Here is a 19,553-nt window from a genome sequence, read left to right on the forward strand (position 1 = left end):
TACTAAGATATAGTGTGTAGTTCATTTTAGAAAGTGTAAATTTATGTTTGCAGGTGATCTTCATGTCTTCACTGTTCTATGTACTGAGTGCAAGTGACTCTGTCTACAAGCCAGTTGCAGTGATGGCCAACCTCGCCCCTGGCCAGATGTACCAGTGAGTTATTGTGTTGCTGCTCTTGTTGAACAGTACTTATTTTAGTCATGCAAGACGAGCCTAAACAAAACTTGGGATGCACCACAAATTTGGGTAAACTAACCAGCCAGAACCAGAACTTTTTATAGTGGTCAATGTTTCATAAATTAGTATATAATTCACAGTTAATGCATAAAAAGTACTGAATGGTTAGTGAATATTGATATACAAATGTGAAGGAAAAAAAAAATATTACATCTTAAATTATATTTATTGTGCTTTACAAATAACAGAACCAGTTGTAGTTATTTAAAGAACTGTCTTCTGTGTGTATTTATAAATACAGTATGGAGAATTCAATTTTCAAACTTAATACAATTTATGAAATATCACATACAATAAAGGGTTCATTAATACTTGGATGCATGTTATCTAGCAAGCATGTGTGGTTCACTTTTGAGCAACACTGTAGCCCCCTGTTTGGGGACCACTGCACTAAGTAAACAAGCCTTCATATTCATAGCTATACTTAAAAAAAAAAATAACAGACCAATAATATCATACAGTAATAGAATTTGTGAATGTCATGAACTTAAAACAACTTTGTTTTTTTTTAATAGCTATAACTCCTTAAGTTCCCGTTCTGGCTGGAGCATTTTTAAGTTCCATCAAGTTCCGGTTCCGATGCATCACTAAATACAACTTTAGTAAGATTACCATAGTACAGTCGTAGTAGTAGTACTGTAGTACTGTATTAGTAATAGACTGCACTGCACAGCATCAAGACCAAATGTCCAACCTTTGCTGTGGTGGGGGGCTTGTGAGTTCTGATGATCCTGTGAGCAGTACCAGAGGGGGGCTTGGTCCCCCTTCCTTCCCTCCTCGGAGGGAGGGGAAGGGTTTCCCAAACTGGGTTGGTCACTGGGAAGGATCCACACAAAATGGCTCCTGTCCTGCTGCTGGTTTTGAGAGCAGACAGACAGCATCGTCCCCAGCCCAGGCCACTGGAATACTCTCCCACGTGTTTGCCGTGTGTGGCGTCCCATAATGCTGGGAGACGGGAGTCCTGGAGGTTGAGCGATGCCACACGCTACACCCTGCAGCTAGCAACACACCTCTTTGGTCCCCTATTCCAGCTAGATGGGCGGCTTAGTCGGGCCTGATCAAGTCAATCAGCTGGTCACAGTGTGGGTAGGGTCAAGTGGGCATCAGGGGGCCTGGCGCTCCTATGGTCCAGGAGCGGTCGTCTTGGCCACCTGGCGGTTACCCACGTATACTCCCCCGCTACCCCTGGGGTCACCAGGGTCTTATCTCTGGCACTGACCTCCCCTTGTTGGGCTCCATGTTGGGTGGGGGAATGAAGTAGTTTAGGTTTTGTATATAAGAAACAAACACCAATGTTAACGCTCATAGGAGCGTTATTGATTTGTTGTTGGAGAAATAAACCCATAATGATGACGCATACCATATAATTCGGTCAAAACCTGTTAAAGAACAATTCACTTATAACAAATGCCGTTATCTCAAGACACATAGTATGAATAATACAATCAATATACAGTCAACCCTCACTTTACGCGGTCCCACATTCCGCATTTCCACTTTTACGTGGTGCCCTGCCAGAACCCAGGATGCTCACATTCCGCAGTGCGTGTACCCCTTTACGCGTGTGAAGTATAATTTTTTTATTTAGCTCATAAAATTCATACAAATTATCCGGCCAGAATATAATTTACATTGCTGGAATTCTTACAATTTGATGATCATTTTGAATATAAACATCATAGATTTTGCATTAGACATACAAATTTTAGATCTAATGTTTACTCTGAGTAAATAATAATAATAATAATAATAATAATTAATAATAATAATTAACGGTTTATTGAAAGAGCTTGGCAGCCAGAAGGCTGAAAATATGTTATTTGTGCAAAATATATGACATTTATATTCAAAATATTCCTGGTCTTACAAGGAATCCAGCAATGTCAATTATATTATCCTAACTTTAGTCTGAGGTATTATTTATTACTAAAAAGGTAAATAGTCTGGTTTTCCCACACATTTATCTGGTAGGGAGGGATGGTGGGGGGTGGGGGGGAGGGAGGGACCGACCGACCATCTGGCACGGTGTGAAGAATATTTTTTTTTTTATGAACTGAAGATATTTGTTTTAGCTCATAAAATTCATACAAATTACCCGGCCAGAATATAATTTACATTGCTGGAATTCTTACAATTTGATGATCATTTTGAATATAAACATTATAGATTTTGCATTAGACATACAAATTTTAGATCTAATGTTTTCTCTGAGTAAATATGTTATCTTTTGTGCAAAATATATGACATTTATATTCAAAATATTCCTGGTCTTACAAGGAATCCAGCAATGTCAATTATATTATCCTAACTTTAGTTTGAGGTATTATTTATTACTATACCTTAAAATCTAGTGGTTTTCCCCAAGAAATTTCTCAGAGAGGGAAGAGCCAGCGAGTGTAGTGTGAGAAGAGGGGTAGGGAGTTGAGTCCATTATTTGAATGAACATTAACTTGGCGACTGTATTTCTCTATTTCTCTTAAGTATTAATTGTGTGCATGTACCATCATAAAATTAAGATGTTATTTTTACTAGAATATAGGTATTGTGTTGGAAAAAGTGGAGTTTGGGGGTCAGCCGGTCTCTATTTCATTTAATCCCATATGTTATGTTATTCACTTTACGCTTTTCTCACTTTCCGCGGTACCCTGTGGGTTACATTAACCGCGTGAAGTGAGACCCAACTGTACAGTACATAGCCTGTTAACATCTTAAATATAACTCGCATGTTACAACTGTTGATACATCAGGAGACAATTTATATAATATGATCAAATTACAGTACAGTACATAAATATACTTATTAAAGTTATTTAGAGTTTTTTAGATGATTTAGTAGTTCACACTCACGTTTTAGGGTCTAGGGTTTGACCAACGAGATCTGGTGTAATATCCTCTTGGTATATGTTGTATATGTTAGGTGGACGAAAGGTGTTGTCTCTCCTGCAGGGAACGATATACTGCCTCCGAGAGCAATCGTAGCCCTAAGCGAGGGCTATCTGTTTCATATTTAAAACACCTCAGCAAATTCGTCGTCAACACTGTCTCTCCTCTCACCCTCTCTCTTTCTCTCTCGTCTAGTTTATCTTATTGTGGCTATCCCTCTCTTTCTCTCTCTCTCTTCTAGTTTATCTTACTGTGGCGGTAACATCCAATAACTGGCCAGATACACCCCCTGTACCCATCCCTGGACCCTCCTCTGGGTCATCAATTGCTACAATGTGGCACTATCAGATTGGGAAAAGTGGCTCTGGGTCACAACAAATACCCAAGTATAAGAGCCGCAGAAGGCCCAATGGCCCTAGCACCCTCCATGATGCTTCTACCTGTGAGATCTTACCACTTGTGTTCAAACAGGTAGATTTTACAAAGTATCTAGTGCTCTGTACTGTAGAAGGCCAGCCTGTAATGGACCTGGACATTTTTAATGTTCACAGGTCAATACAGTGATCCCTTGGTTAACGAGCTCCTCGATTAACGAGATTTCGGTTTACGAGTTACCTTCCATAAGATTCTTAACTTCGGTTAACGAGCAATCCCTCGATTAACGAGTTTTTTACGAGCCGACCTCAACATGTTTTCGCTTGCATTTGGCGGTCCACCAGCTGTAGTATTAGTCCGCCAATACAGTTATCGGTTTTAGGGCTTAAATTCCTTACTATTTTAGTAAATATCAAGAAGTTTATACTATTCAATAATTTTAAAAGTTTAATATTAAATTTTTTAGTCATTTTAACAATTATTGAACGTAATTGAAGGTAATGAAACTAGTTTTATGCTCGCCATCCAGCCTGTCAACATACTATACAGGCGTCAGTCTTTGTGTCTTTTCAGTGGAGGTAACATCTTGCTTGAGACTCTCTTCAACTAAACGCTTTTTTCTGTGTTTACAAGCAAATTATTGGTCATTTTGAAATTTATTTTACATATTGACAATATATAATGCAGTGCAGTGTTGATTTAAAGAAAATAGTCTTGAATTACACCAAGAGAACTAAAATTTTATGGGTGAAATGGCGCCATGGGGTGACTTCTCTTCCACCCCAATGCCTTCTCTTCTCCCTTCTCCTCCACTCCCATTCTAATTCCCATCATCATCATCATCCAGGAGCCTTCTACATACACACCTCAAAGTAAGTGTACTTTTCTACCTTTTTTGTTGAATTTAGGCAATTTTCCGTGAGCTGGAACTAATTACCCAAAAACCCATTGAAACAATGGTTTCGGTTAACAAGTTTTTCGGTTAACGAGCAACCTGCTGGAATGGATTTTGCTCGTTAACCGAGGGACCACTGTACAGTAAAACCTCAATAAATCTGACTTCAGTTTATCAGAATTTTCTTTTTTCGGACACTGAGGTGCTTTGGACTGCTCTTTTATTAAAAAATAATAATAATTAAATACAGTAGTACCCCGCTTAACGCGGTCAATTGAACCCACAGGGTACCGCGTTAAGTGAAAACCGCGTTAAGTGAACAACAGAACATATGGGATTAATTCCAATAGAGACTGGCCCGACCCCCAAACTCCACTTTTTGACGACACACAACTATGTTGTAGTAAAAATTTTATCTTAACTTTATGATGGTATGCACACACAATTAATAATTAAGAGAAATATCAATAATATTAGGTTTTTTAACACTTGCATTAGTAGAAAAGATGGCTGGGCACACGGGGATGGGGGGTTGGTTCCGAGGCAGAGGGCAGATTATTGGCCCTCACCTGTATCACTTGTATCAATTGTATCACTATCCACCACAGAGGCTTGCAGGGCCTCTTTGTCAAACCCCTCAAAGGCCATATAAGTCCATATCCTCACTATAATTATCACTATCACTGACTTGGGCCGGCTGTGGTGGGTGGCGGGTGAAGAACTCGGTAATGTTTTGATGACTGGGGGACCTTGTGCGCATCGTGCCCGCGTCGCTTCCCGCGTATATGATGAAAAATTCCGCGTTAAGTGAAAGTTCAGCTCTGGCGAGGCACCGCGTATATGATAAAACGCGTTAAGTGAAATCGCGTTAGGCGGGGTAATACTGTATGTATTATAAAAAAGAATTATAATAATTTTTATTAAAAAGAATAACACTTGCTCAGTCAATACTGTACAGTGGTCTAATCAGGTTTTCTACAAGCCTAACAAGAACCAAGACACTGTTTATGTAAGCAGGCTGTGGCTGATCGGGTGTTGCCACATTTTTCAGGTTTATTTATTTATTGATTCAGCATTATATTCTCATTTGATTGGCCTCTTGTGGTTTATGGTTCATCATGATTAATATAACATCTTCAGTAATAGAGAAAAATACAATACTGTATGTACCGGGTAATATATAATATGACCTGAAAATAAAAGGATAAGTTGTATCAGAAGGTTGTTTACTCAAGATGTATTCATGTGAGCTTTCAGTGGACCAGCATACAACAGGGTCACTATAACACACTGTATAGTATTTGACATGAAGATACCTCCTTAAAAACGTTATTTACTGCCTTTGAGTGTTATTTGATGACTCAGTTTGGCTACTTGTACACTTAGACAAATGATTAATGAATAAACCAGAGTACAGTGATCCCTCGTTAACGAAATTTTGGCTAACGAATTACCTTCCATAAGATTCTTCACTTCGGTTAACGAATTCCTTACGAATTTTTCCTAACGTGTTTTCGCCTGCATTTGGCTGCCCACCAGCTGTAGTATTAGTCCGCCAATACAGTAATCGGTTTTAGGGCTTAAATTCCTTACCATTTTAGTAAATATCAAGAAGGTTGTACTATTCAATAATTTTAAAAGTTTTATATTAAATTTTTTAGTCATTTTAACAATTATTGAACATAATTGAAGTACAGGAAACTAGTTTTTTGCACGCCAAGCAGCCACTCAACACAACAAGCTTGGCGTCACTTTGTTTACCAGTTGAGAGGAAGGAACATCTTGCTTGAGACTCTCTTCAACATAAACGCTTTTTTCTGTGTTTCCAGTCAAATTATCGGTCATTTTGAAATATATTTTACATATTGATAATATATAGCGCAGTGCAGTGTTGATTTAAAGAAAATAATCTTGAATTACACCAAGTGAACTAAAATTTCATGGGTGAAATGGCAGCATGGGGTGACTTCTCTTCCACCCCAATGCCTTCTCTTCTCCCTTCTCCACCCCCATTCTAATTCCCATCATCATCATCATCAACCTGGAGCCTTCTACATACACACCTCAAAGTAAGTGTACTTTACTGCATTTATTTTTAGTTTGTATGTAATTTTCGGTGAGCTGGAACCAATTACCCAAAAACTCATTGAAACAATGGTTTCGGTTAACGAATTTTTCGGTTAACAAGCAGACTTCTGGAACAAATTGTGCTCTTTAACCGAGGGACCACTGTATATGCAGATGCATAATACTGTACACTACAATATTAATTATTAAGTGATGATAAATACACTACAATAATATTTATTAAGTGATGATAAATACAATACAGTACTATACTGTACTGTACTAATTTACTAAGTGTTGAAGACAGCATTGTGGTAACGTGATCAGCTGTTTGGCCTTTGTAAACAAATGATTCATGGTGTTCAGTGTGGGATTCTTTTTTCTGGAAAGTTGATTCTTTTAGGATAATATTTTATCAACCTGGCACCAAATGATCCTAAATTATATGAGATTTGTGGTGAAATTACATAAAGAAATGTTAATGTGATCTTGGGGGAGGGAGCCCCCCTCTGCCAGCTGCTCCCAGATATACACTTGTCTTCCACATACAATATATTCCTACACTTATTTGTTCTTATTTTTAATATTCATAGTACTGTACTCTACTGTATACAGTTGTCTCTTATTCATATGACAATTATTTTTTATTTTATTTTATTTGTTTACAGGAATTAGCCCACCCGGGCACAGGTCACTGACCCACAACAGGGCCTGGGGGACGAAAATGTAATAATAATAATTATAATTCAGATAAGTACAATTTTTAATACAAAATAAAAATAATAAATAATAATGATACAGTTGACAATCCCTTTTCAGAATGGTTAGTTTTTTAATGTGTGTATTAGCCCACCTGGGCATAGATCATTGACCCACATCAGGGCCTGGGGGGGGGGGAATGTAATAAAAATTATAATACAGTTGGGTCTCACATTACGCGGTTAATGTAACCCGGAGGGTACCGCGGAAAGTGAGGAACGCGTAAAGTGAACAACATAACATATGGGATTAATTGAAATGGAGTCCAGGCCGATCCCCAAACTCCACTTTTTGACGACACATAACTATGTTGCAGTAAAAATTTTATCTTAACTTTATGATGGTATGAAAAAACAAGTAATATAGAAGAGGTTAGGTTAGGAAAGATAAAGGTTAACATAGGAAAAATAAAGGTAAGGTTAGAAAACTAAAAATTATGTGGAACACTTAGGGTAGTAGAAGAGATGGGTCGGCATACGGGGATGGAGGCTGGTTCCGAGGCAGAGGGCAGATTACTGGCCCTCAGGTGAATCACCATTACTAGGTGAATCATCATCACTGTCACTTACAGTTGTCAGGGCTTCCCTGACAAATCCCTCAAAGTCAACTTCACTGTCACTATCACTGGCTTGGGCTGGCTGTGGTGGGTTGCGGGTGAAGAAATCTGTTATGCTTTGCTGACGGCTGGCGTTGATGTTGTCGTGATACACCTTGATGTACGGCTCCATAGCCTGCACCAGCCGGTTATGGAAGACTTCATAGCGGTCATCGTCATTGTCGCGGGAAAGGAAGGACTTCATCTTCTCTGCACACTCCATGGCACCCTTAATATCACTATGACTTAAATTGTGTTCTTCGGAGACTGCCGCACCTTCTTCCTCCTCTTCACTGACGTGTTCTTCTTCCAACATCTCGTCGGCAGTCACTTCAGGATTTCTGATCACCTCCAGGATGTCGTCGTTGGTGGTCTCGGAGAAGCCTGGAACTGTAACAGTCTGCGCAGCTTCTCTGGCAAGGTCCACTGCTACTGCAACATTCTGAACCTCACCAGTCACAGATTGACTCCTCCTCTCACCTGGTATTCCATGCAACACATGTCTCCATGCGTGACGAATTGTAGCAATAGACAGCTGATCCCATGACTCCACCAAGATGTCCACAGCTTTCTTGATGTTAAATACTCTCCAGAATTGTTTGAAGAGTATTTTTTGCTGTTCTAACTGTTGTTCCTCATCTTCTTCGCTCTTGCTATCGGTGGTGGTGTCACTCAGGTTACGCAACTCTTCCCTGGTGTTGGTGTAGTCGTTCAGGAGCTGGAATTTTTTTGTTGAGAATGCAGCTTTCACATTGCAAATCAACTCCTGGTCCATGGGCTGGATTAATGACGTAGTGTTGGGAGGAAGGAAGACCACTTTTACGTTGGGGTGACGATCTAACAGTAGGGGCGAGTGTCCTGGTGCGTTGTCCAGCAGCAACAAAATATTAAATGGGACATTCTGTCACTCACAGAATTTCTTTACATCGGGAACAAAACAGTCATCAAACCAGGAGAGGGACAGTGTAGAGAACATCCATGCCTTACGTGCTGTCAGCCAGTGGACATTTAGCTTGGTCATGTCCATGCTCTTGTAGGCGTGCGGCTTGCGGGCTGTGTGGATCACCGATAACTTGAGCTTACAGGTACCGGAGGCATTGGTGGTAAACAGGACGGTGATGCGTTCCTTCTGCATTTTCCGGCCCCGAATCCTGCTGGCATTCTTCACAACGAAGGACTTGGAAGGTATTTTTTCCAGAAAAGACCAGATTCGTCCATGTTAAACACCTGGTCGTCACTGTACTGTCCTTCCTCCATAATCTCACGTAAAAACGGAGGAAATTCCCGAGCCGCAGCACGATCAGCACTCGCTTCTTCACCACCAATGTTTATATTGGTGATCTTGTTCCGGATCTTAAACCTCTGTAGCCACCCAGAGGAAGCAGTAAAGGGTTTGGGCTCGGAAGTTCCCATCTTTCGTGCCACTGCCATGTACAGTTCACGTGTGTAGTCCTTCACAGAGCGCGTGTCGACCGCCATGTTCCGTCGCGCCTGACGCACCAAGTACCTCACAAGTAATTTTTCTGTCTTGAGAAGCCCCTGGTTGTGAAAATACTTGATCATAGAAGCACCTGTAGACTTTGTGATCTTCATGTGCTCCTTTATCTTGGCTGAATCCTTCTTTATAGTCCGGATCGTAGATTCGTTCACGCCATGCTGGCGCGCCAAATCAACCTGCCTTGTTCCTTTCTCCAACTCTTGGATGATGCTATACTTCACCTCGTAGCTTAAGGAACGTCGTGTCTTCTTTGGTTTAGTGCCGCTGGGTCCAGGTAAGGAAAGGTTTTTCTCTGGGGGTGGTGGTCCGGCGGAAGCCATTTTACGGAACAATGGATGCGCGTTTACACGAAGTGGCCTGGAGGGATGAAACTGCCGCGGCTAGGTCAAGCGTCGTCTCTCCTCCCTCCCTCCCTCCCCCGGGTGGACACGTCATAATACTTTAAGCCAATTACAGCAAGCAGCAGAGGGGGGTAGGGATGCATGGCCAATCACAGGTCTGATACGTCATATGACGTCAGTGATAACGCAACAAAGACACACACTGCGCAACCTTACTGCGCCGCTTGCCCAAGCGGAGGGAGAGGCAGGCAGGCGGGCGGGTGGGTGGCGTGTGGGGCAAATCTAAAAATAGCGTCGTGCCGGACACTCTCCGCGTAATGGCGTTCACGACCGCGTAATGTGAGCATGTGAGGTTCTGGCAAGGCACCGCGTTAACGGTGAACCGCGGAATGCGGGACCGCGTAATGTGAGGGTTGACTGTAATAATAATAATTCATAGATCTAGGTTGTGTTTCTCACTTTTGATCTTTTTTTCATTCTTGTATTTCTTTATTATTATTATTATATTATTATTATTACAGTACTCCTGTATTATTGTTATTTTTATTAATTTTATTATTATATATTATTATTATTATTAATATTATCATATTATTTTATTTTGGTGTATTTTTATTAAAATTTTTATTTACTATCTATTATTATTACTCTATTATTATTATTATAATTATTATTATTACTATTATAATTATTATTATTACTATTACATTTTCGCCCCCCAGGCCCTGATGTGGGTCAGTGATCTATGCCCGGGTGGGCTAATCCCTGTTAAAAAAAAATAAAATAAAAAAAAATATCCCCCCAAAAAACTTCGGTTTTCAGAGGTTTTCGGAATTTCGGATAACAGGTTGTCAACCTGTAACAGTAATAATAATAATAACAACACTGCAATAATAATAATAATAATAATAATAAAGAACCATAAAGAAATAAAAAAAAAATAAAAAAATATCAAGAGTGAGAAACAATATATGTATGTTGTGTTGTCAATCGTAAGAAAAATAATTAAGACCCTGCAATTGTGTGTAAATGAGGCAGAAAGTCAGATCACCAACCTGGGACTTGGTCACAATTTTTGTGATGCCTTATGGCAGCAGGTTCTACCATTAGACAACATTTATGATTCCAATATCTTCCTAGGCAGTAGTACCGTAGAAAGGCGATTTAAAGCGATTCAATTTAAGATTATTGGTTTAAAGCGACACCCACATTTAAGGACAATGTTTTAATTTAAAGCGAATCTTTCCTATTTTGTGTGAGTCAATCTGGTGCATCATATTTAAAATTTTGCTCCTAATGTTTCTCTGGGCACGCTACACTGTCCTAAGGGCAAAGCTGTACTGTACATGTACTCAAAATAATGTACTAAATGATTACTAAAATTGTTGTCCAGTGCAAACTATAGCATGTTTATATTCAAGTTAATCACTATCTTATAAGCATTCCAGCAAAGTTAATTATATTCTCCCCGGTCACTTCTGTGACTTTTATAAGCAACGAAAAACATAAACTCAAGCTAAAGGACATAAATAAACAAATAAATACTTCACTAGACCTTAGGCGCCAACTGTCAAACATGTCACTGTCACCCCTCCCTCCTTCCCTCCCTACCCTCCCTCCCTCCCTCCCTCCCTCCCTCCCTCCCTCCCCCTCCCTCCCTCCCTCCCTCCCTCCCTCCCTCCCTCCCTCCCTCCCTCCCTCCCTCCTCCCTCCTCCCTCCCTCCCTCCCTCCCTCCCTCCCTCCCCTCCCTCCCTCCCTCCCCCATCTTCCCAGCCAGGGTTTGGTGTTTTAGGCTTTAAGTTTTTATCTTATATAATGTCACAGACTAAAGTTAGGAGAATATAATTTGTATTGCTGGAATCCTTGCAAGATAGCTACTAATTTGAATATAAACATCATATATTTTGCACAAGAGATAAAAAATTTTGCTCTTTGTAATAAAATTCTTAAACTAAAACTAAAATTTGTATGTCTAATGCGAGCTATAGCATGTTTATATTAAAATTAATCACTATTTTATAAGAATTCCAGCAATGTTAATTATATTCTCCCATGTCAGTTCAGTGACATTTTATAAGAGAAAAACTTAAAGTCACCCTTAAGGACAGATAAATAAATAAGCACTAGACCTTGGCATCAACTGTCAAACATATCACCTCACACCCCCCCCCACCATCTTCCCAGCCAGTAAACAGACCATTTTGCATCCTTTAATTTTTGCTGTGTTGATTTACGAGTGTTTGTTTTAACATAATATTACAAAAAACAATGTTTTGTTTATTCTAGGAGATGGGCTGAGGGTCATCTGGGTAGACTCTCAGTCTTTTTAGTATTTTGTTTTTCTCTCAAGTACCAAACTAAATTATTCCATTGAAACAACACTTAGATTTAGTGAGAATTCGTTTTAAAGCGACCTCTCTTAGAACCTATCTCGTGTTATATCGTGTTATATTGATGTTCTACTGTACCTCCCTGTTTGGTAGCTTCCTACTACCTATAACACTTTACAGTAAATAACAATCATCTTGGTGACAACAGTTGTTGACAACCAGACTTATGTGTGATTTTCAACCCAGAGAGTTCTGTTTCATATTTATTTAATTTTTTTTAAATCGTTTTCACCACTTATCAGCTTACTAGCCGTTTGGGCGGTCTATCCAGTGTTAGTACAGGAGGAAACCAGGACCTGGAAACCTGTGGTGTTTGGTAGTGAGAGTCACATGTGCCTGGGGCGAGGCTCAAACCCTTGACTTACTGGCGAGAGTTAAGCGCGTTACCACTGTATAACCTTGTTGTTGAGGTGCAGCAATAACGTAACAACAACTGATTTCCTTTAAACAGTTCAGATAAGCAGTGTTCCCCCCCCCCCACCCCTCCATAGAATCGTTTTTTCGAACTGGGGTCTGCCCGAAATAGTCCGATTTATTGAGGTTCCACTGTATGTAATTTGACTTGAGTATAAAGGACAATTTTCCTCATTAGAATTAATGCAAATAAGGGGGAATGCATTCCCAACTGGCAACTTTCACCACATATTTTTTTATATACACTCCTCATTTTCCAAGACTATTGAGGACCAGGGTCACATGTATACTGTAGTATACATGCAGTACAGGCATACCCTGATAACCGACTCGTATAGGGACCAGGAAAATTCGTTGGTTAATGAATCAACAATTATCGAAGCAATTAATCCCATAAGAACATAACAGATGCAAAAAGAAAGAAGGAGAAGGGGCTTTATGTATATGGCACTTCCATCTCCTCACACCAAATAGAACACAAAGAGTATACGCCCATCCAACAATGTATGAAGTGCTATAATGACCACATAACCAAGAACTGCCCCCTGCAAGGGGTCGTATGCACGGAGTGTTCATCTGTTCAACACTTCTATAAAAACTGCCGTAGCACCACCAAAAAGTGTGTCATCTGTGAGGGTGGCCACAGGACCTTCTCTGCCACCTGGGTAATTCAAGACACAGAAAAAAAAACTGACCAAAGTAACCAGCAAAAAGAAACCTGGAAAATTTCTCACATCATGAAAAAGACCACTCAGTTGACAATGGTAGCTTACAGCCATGCCCTAAAAGACGCTCTATAAGAAACTCAACAGTGTCAGCGAGACCATGGAAGTCCTGCAATCAGAGATATGAACCATCAAGGACTCAATAAAGCAGGCAGTTACTGAGTCACTGGGAGCCATGGGGGACACAGTGGCCGAGAGCATCAGGAGCGTCTCCTCTCCACAGCTGGACGAGTCCAAAGCCACCACTATATACTTGTCTTACCTGCATGCCCATCACATGAACATGGTTCATCCAGGTTCATTCTCAAAACACCTCAACGAGACACTAACCAGGAACAACATTGCACCTGTTGAAATAAGCGACAAAGTCCCTTCAAAAGAAATCCTGAAGGAGTAATCCACTCAACGACTTCATGATGACCTCAACCCTGACATCCCTGACTTAGGCCAAAGTCAGCATAACCGTAGACCTTATGTGGCCAGTCAGTCCTCCTGGGATCGCATCTCCTTTAGCAACACTCTAAGTCTCCATGACACTAAGTTAGTGGTTCTCAACCTGGGGGCCATGACCCCCCCAAGGGAGCCACGGCGAGCTGTTATAAATTGTACGTTTCCAAATAATGTTGGGAATCTGAATTAAACAAAACTTGTATTACCCGGTACTTATTTTGACTTGACAGAAGAGAATTTTCATTCTTTTTTGTCATTTTGTTTATTCATAACGACAATACAATTGTAATATTTACATACTCTGGTGCTAATTTTTTTTTTTTTTATGGATTATTTAAGATTTCACAGGTCCAGTCCCTGTCTGTGTGACAGGCGCTGGACCGAGCTGCTGAACTGACTTGTTCAGTACGTGTCCGTGTGTCATCCCTTTGCAAGCGGTGATAGGACCGAATGATCTCAGTCTGGCCTGGGATACCATCACGAAAACTGCGGAGTGTATTGTCTCTGAACCATATATTGTGTTTGAGCTTGACTCGAGCATAATATACTCCGTAATTGGTGTTACTTATTTTGTTTCACAATTCATGTGGTCGCTGCTTTACGTGGGTGAAATATTTGTACACTTCCTTTATTAATTATTTCCTTATTTATTGGTGCCATTGTTGTTCATACTCAATCTTTACTTATATAATCCTACCATTTTTAGTGCTAAATTGGTATGACTCACTATTCTTCTCATTCTTCCAAGTTGGACAGTGCTTGTCAAAGGAGGTGTGTTCTTGCTTACAGGAAGTACACTTCAGCTTGCTAGCTTGAGTGTGAATGTTTACCTGTGTGCATGTTTGTGTATGACTGTATGTGTGCATTATGTGTGAATGCATGGGCGTGTTATGTATGTGAATGTGTGTGTGTGTGTTTGCCATTCTAACTCTTGTCCTATTTATCTGTCCTTCTTTATCATTCTTAGCCTTTATCACTTGTCTGTTTGTCTGTTCTGGGAGAAAAATGAAGGAGGCCACGAGGATGTTAAAATTCCTCAAGGGGGGAATGGAGTGAAAATGGTTGAGAACCATTGCACTAAGACATGTACTCCAGCGATGACAGCGACCATTGGACTGCAACTACAGTCAATGATTGAGACTAGGTGATGGCCACTTACTCCACACGGGAACAAGACCCTCTAGCTGCAGCGTCAGTAGATGACTTCGACACGCAGGCCCAGGACTTGAACATCTAACTGTACACGGGTGACGGGAAGTTCGAGGGCCTGCCATTAACTGACAAGTAGATGTTCAAAGGTTCTGCTATGAAGTTCCAGACCCCTAGAAATGGCGAAGCCGAGCAAACACTTCAAGCAACGCCCCAAGCTACAGTTTCCGAAATGGCACTTGTGAGCAAGATGAGAATTCTCCAACATAATGTCCTACACTGGTCCCTTAATAGATGCAACAAACTGGCTTACTTATACTATCAATTAGACCCAGATATTATTCTGGCAAAAAGGATGAAAATAAGCGGAAGATTTTTGGTTATACTGTATACCAGAGGAACATGATGGATGAGCTAAGTGACGGTGTCGCTGTGACCATCAGGTCACGGCTGAGTTACAGTGTTGCTGGACTTCGAGGATTCGGTTCTAAGAGTGCAGGTGGAGACCATCTCAAAACCCTAAACCCATTCTCATCCCTCTAACTATCGCCCCAGTGCCCTAGTTTCATCCCTCTCTAAGATTTTCGAACCTATCTTAAATTCTCATTTTCTCCGTCACCTTGAACACCTTTCTCTTTTGTCAGGTCACCATTAGGGCTTTTGCCATACTACTCTCCTATTGCACCCATCTTTGGTCATCCTCTCTTAGGGATTATGGGGAAACTTTCGTCGTGGCCCTCAACATCTCCAAAACATTTGACAGAGTATGGCACAAGTCTTTGCTTTCTAAACTTCCCTCTTATGGTTTCTCTCCCCCACTTTATTCTCTAATCTCTAGCTTCCTTGAGAACCAATCCATGGCAGTTGTTGTCGAGGGATCGATCTCTTTCTCTTTCTCTACCATTAGTGGTGTTCCACAGGGTTCTGTTCTTTCACCTACTCTCTTCCTTCTTTTTATCAATGATTTACTTCACACTACGACTAATTCTATCTATTCTAACGCTGATGATTCAACTCTGCACTCTTCTTCACATTTTCCCCTTCCCCCTAACTCTCAAACCAGATCTGTTTCTAGAGCTGATATCATTTCATCTATCAATGAAGATCTGTGCAGCATCTTTCAATGGGGAGATAGAAACTTGGTTAAATTCAATAGTAATAAAACTCAGTATTTACCATTTACACTTTCCAAATTAGAGGATTTCCCACCAATCGCATTTCATGGTGCAATCATTCTGCCAAATTCGAAAATAGATATGCTAGGCCTCACCATTTCCTCTAAAAAGTCATGGAAGCCACACATCCACAACATTGCGAAAGTTGCCTCCCGAAAGCTGGGAATGTTGTACAGCTGCCGTAGCTACTTCACTCCTGAGCAGTTGCTTCAATTTTATAATGGATTCATTCGTCCTAACTTGGAGTACTGCTCTCATATCTGGGGTGGCTCTTCTTCTGTCCAACTGTTAGATAGGGTGGAATCAAAAGCATTTTGTCTTATTGACTCTCCTCCTTTAGTTGATAATCTTTCTTCCCTTTCTCTTTGCTGCAGTGTTGCTTCACTCTCTCTCTCTCTCTCTCTCTTTTACAGTACTTTAATGGGGAATGTTCTGTGGATTTGGCATCCTGTGTACTGCCGGCAAGACCGTGGGCTCGTAACACACGTCTTGCCCAAAGTGCCCACCGTTTCTGTGTGGATGTCGGTCACACTAGAATAACCCGTTATAGTACAGCCTTCTTTCCTCACACAGCCAACCTGTGGAATGCTCTGCCTTCTTCTTTGTTTCCATACTCATACAATCTGTCTCATTTCAAAAAGCTGGTTTCCTGGCAACTTTGTGGTGTAGATTAATTTAGTCTTTTTTTCTTCTGTTTTTAATATCTTTTTATTCTTATTTTTATGCCCCCTAGGCCCCATTGTGGGTCAATGACCTGTGCCCAGGTGGTCTATTCCCCATTAAAAAAAAAAATGTACGATTTACCTCCCTCTCAAATGTCCTTATTTACCCGAACTAGACTGCGCCACAGAAAACCAACATACAGAAAGCCTCGAATAACAATGGTAATGTGTCCTCCAATACTGCAGTGTAAGGTGAATCATCGTATTACGAATCATTCATTACCATTAAAATAAAGCAATAATGAGATATGTTCCCCAGTGTGACCTTTTCATATTTTGTTTGTGGCTTTTTACTCTCTTTTTCCCCCAAAACAATAAAATTATTGAAAAATTAATACTGTATTCTTCAGGTAATGTTTATGAATGCACCTTATACAATATAAATCAATAATAAGAGTAATGTGGTCACACAAGAGGAGATGCGACACCATTGTTGTTGTCAGTGTTTGCACCCATATTATCAGTTATCCATCTGAAACTGAAGAAAATAAGTCCCTGGTGGTAGCTCTAGTAAAATTAATGTAAACAAATAAATATGTATGTTTTACGTAATGTTTTTTAATGTAAATAAGTGGAACAATAGAAGTAGCTAACCACTAATAGTAAAGAAAAAAAAGCGAGACGGATTGCGCAACGCTAACATATGTAAGTGCATACATGTGAAAACATATTGTCATTTCTCTACATAAGAATATGAAAGCAACTCTTATTACTGTTCATATATGTTTTAAATAATATTTACAAATGAAAAACAAAATTTCAACTCACCAATAGTGGTAAAGTCTAAAACATAATGACAGCCAATGAATATTGTGAGAGTTTTTACTCAGATGACAGAGTCATCAGGTTCAACTCTGGCTGAAGCTTTATGTTCAACTCTGGCTAAAGCTGTAACTTTCCATAAAGATACCATAGCTGTTGCTGAAGCTATTACTGAACCTGTAGTTGTTGTTGAACCTGCTGCTGAAGCTATTACTGAACCTGTAGTTGTTGTTGAACCTGCTGCTGATGCTGAAGTTGATGGTGTAGCTGAACCTGAAGTTGATGGTGTAACTGTACCTGAAGTTGATGGTGTAGCTCTTACCTGAAGTTGATGGTGTAACTGTACCTGAAGTTGATGGTGTAGCTGTACCTGAAGTTGATGGTGTAGCTCTTACCTGAAGTTGATGGTGTAGCTCTTACCTGAAGTTGATGGTGTAGCTGTACCTGAAGTTGATGGTGTAGCTCTTACCTGAAGTTGATGGTGTAGCTCTTACCTGAAGTTGATGGTGTAGCTGTACCTGAAGTTGATGGTGTAGCTGTACCTGAAGTTGATGGTGTAGCTGTACCTGAAGTTGATGGTGTAGCTGTACCTGAAGTTGATGGTGTAGCTGTACCTGAAGTTGATGGTATAGCTGTGCCTGAAGTTGATGGTGTGGCTCTTACCTGGGATTGATGGTATAGCTCTACCTGAAGTTGATGGTGTAGCTGTACCTGCAGTTGATGGTGTAGCTGTACCTGAAGTTGATGCTGAAGCTGAAGTTCAACCTGAAGTTGATGGTGTAGCTGTACCTGAAGTTGATGGTGTAGCTGTACCTTAAGTTGATGGTGTAGCTGTAGCTGAAGTTGATGGTGTAGCTGTACCTGAAGTTGATGGTGTAGCTGTACCTGAAGTTGATGGTGTAGCTGTACCTGAAGCTGATGGTGTAGCTGTACCTGAAGCTGATGGTGTAGCTGTACCTGAAGTTGATGGTGTAGCTGTACCTGAAGTTGATGGTGTAGCTGTACCTGAAGTTGATGGTGTAGCTGTACCTGAAGTTGATGGTGTAGCTGTACCTGAAGTTGATGGTGTGGCATGCCTGAAGTTGATGGTGTGGCTGTTACCTGGGTTGATGGTGTGTGCCTGAAGTTGATGTGTGGCTGTGCCTGAGGGGTTGATGGTGTAGCTGTGCCTGAAGTTGATAAGTGTGTGGCTGTGCCTGAAGTTGATGGTGTGGCTGGCCTGAAGTTGATGGTGTGGCTGTGCAAGTTGCGATGTGGTGTGGCTGTGCCTGGAGTTGATGGTGTGGCTGTGCCTGGGTTGATGGTGTAGCTGTGCCTGAAGTTGATGGTGTGCTTCATGCCTGGGTTGATGTGGCTGTGCCTGAAGTTGATGGGTAATAGCTGTGCCTGAAGTTGATGGTGTGGCTGTGCCTGAAGTTGATGGTGTGGCTGTGCAAAGTTGATGGTGTAGCTGCACCTGGGTTGATGGTGTAGCTGTGCACAGAGACTGATGGTGTGGCTGTGCCTGGAAGTTGATGGTGTAGCTCTTACCTGAAAGTTGATGGTGTGCTTCCAGCACCAAGTTGATGGTGTAGCTGTGCCTGAAGTTGATGGTGTAGCTCTGTGCCTGGAAGTTGATGGTGTGGCTCTTGCACAAGTTGATGGTGTAGCTGTGCCTGAGTTGATGGTGTGGCACAACACCTGGGAGTTGATGGAGTGCTGTACAAGTTGATGGTGTGGCATGCCTGAAAGTTGATGGTGTGGCTCTTACCTGAAGTTGATGGTGTGGCTGTACCTGAAGTTGATGTGGCTGCCTGAAGTTGATGGTGTAGCTGTGCCTGAAGTTGATGGTGTAGCTGTGCCTGAAGTTGATAATTTGCCTGAAGTTGATGGTGTGGCACAACACACAAGTTGATGGTGTAGCTGCCTGAAGTTGATGGTGTAGCGCATGAGTTGATGGTGTGGCTGTGCCTGGGATTGATGGTGTGTGCTGAAGTTGATGGTGTAGCTGGCACTTTAAAGTTTGATGAATTGTAGCTGTACCTGAAGTTGATGGTGCTTCTTGCCTGAAGTTGATGGGTGGCCAGCTCTTGCCTAGAAGTTGATGGTGTATAGCTGTACCTGAAGTTGATGGG

The 19,553-nt window shown here is 41.0% G+C and overlaps 1 protein-coding gene across 1 annotated transcript in view; it reads left to right on the plus strand.

Annotated features, from left to right (window-relative positions):
• LOC121862000 (transmembrane protein 245-like) overlaps positions 1-19,553 on the plus strand; it is a 143,087-nt gene that overhangs the window by 73,082 nt on the left and 50,452 nt on the right. The window contains exon 8 of the mRNA XM_042359928.1: positions 54-154. Coding sequence (XP_042215862.1) covers positions 54-154 — 101 coding nt within the window. The remainder of the gene's footprint in view (positions 1-53; positions 155-19,553) is intronic.

This window comes from Homarus americanus, unplaced genomic scaffold (genome assembly GCF_018991925.1).
Source record: "Homarus americanus isolate GMGI-L3 unplaced genomic scaffold, GMGI_Hamer_2.0 scaffold25013, whole genome shotgun sequence".
Lineage (NCBI taxonomy): Eukaryota > Metazoa > Arthropoda > Malacostraca > Decapoda > Nephropidae > Homarus > Homarus americanus.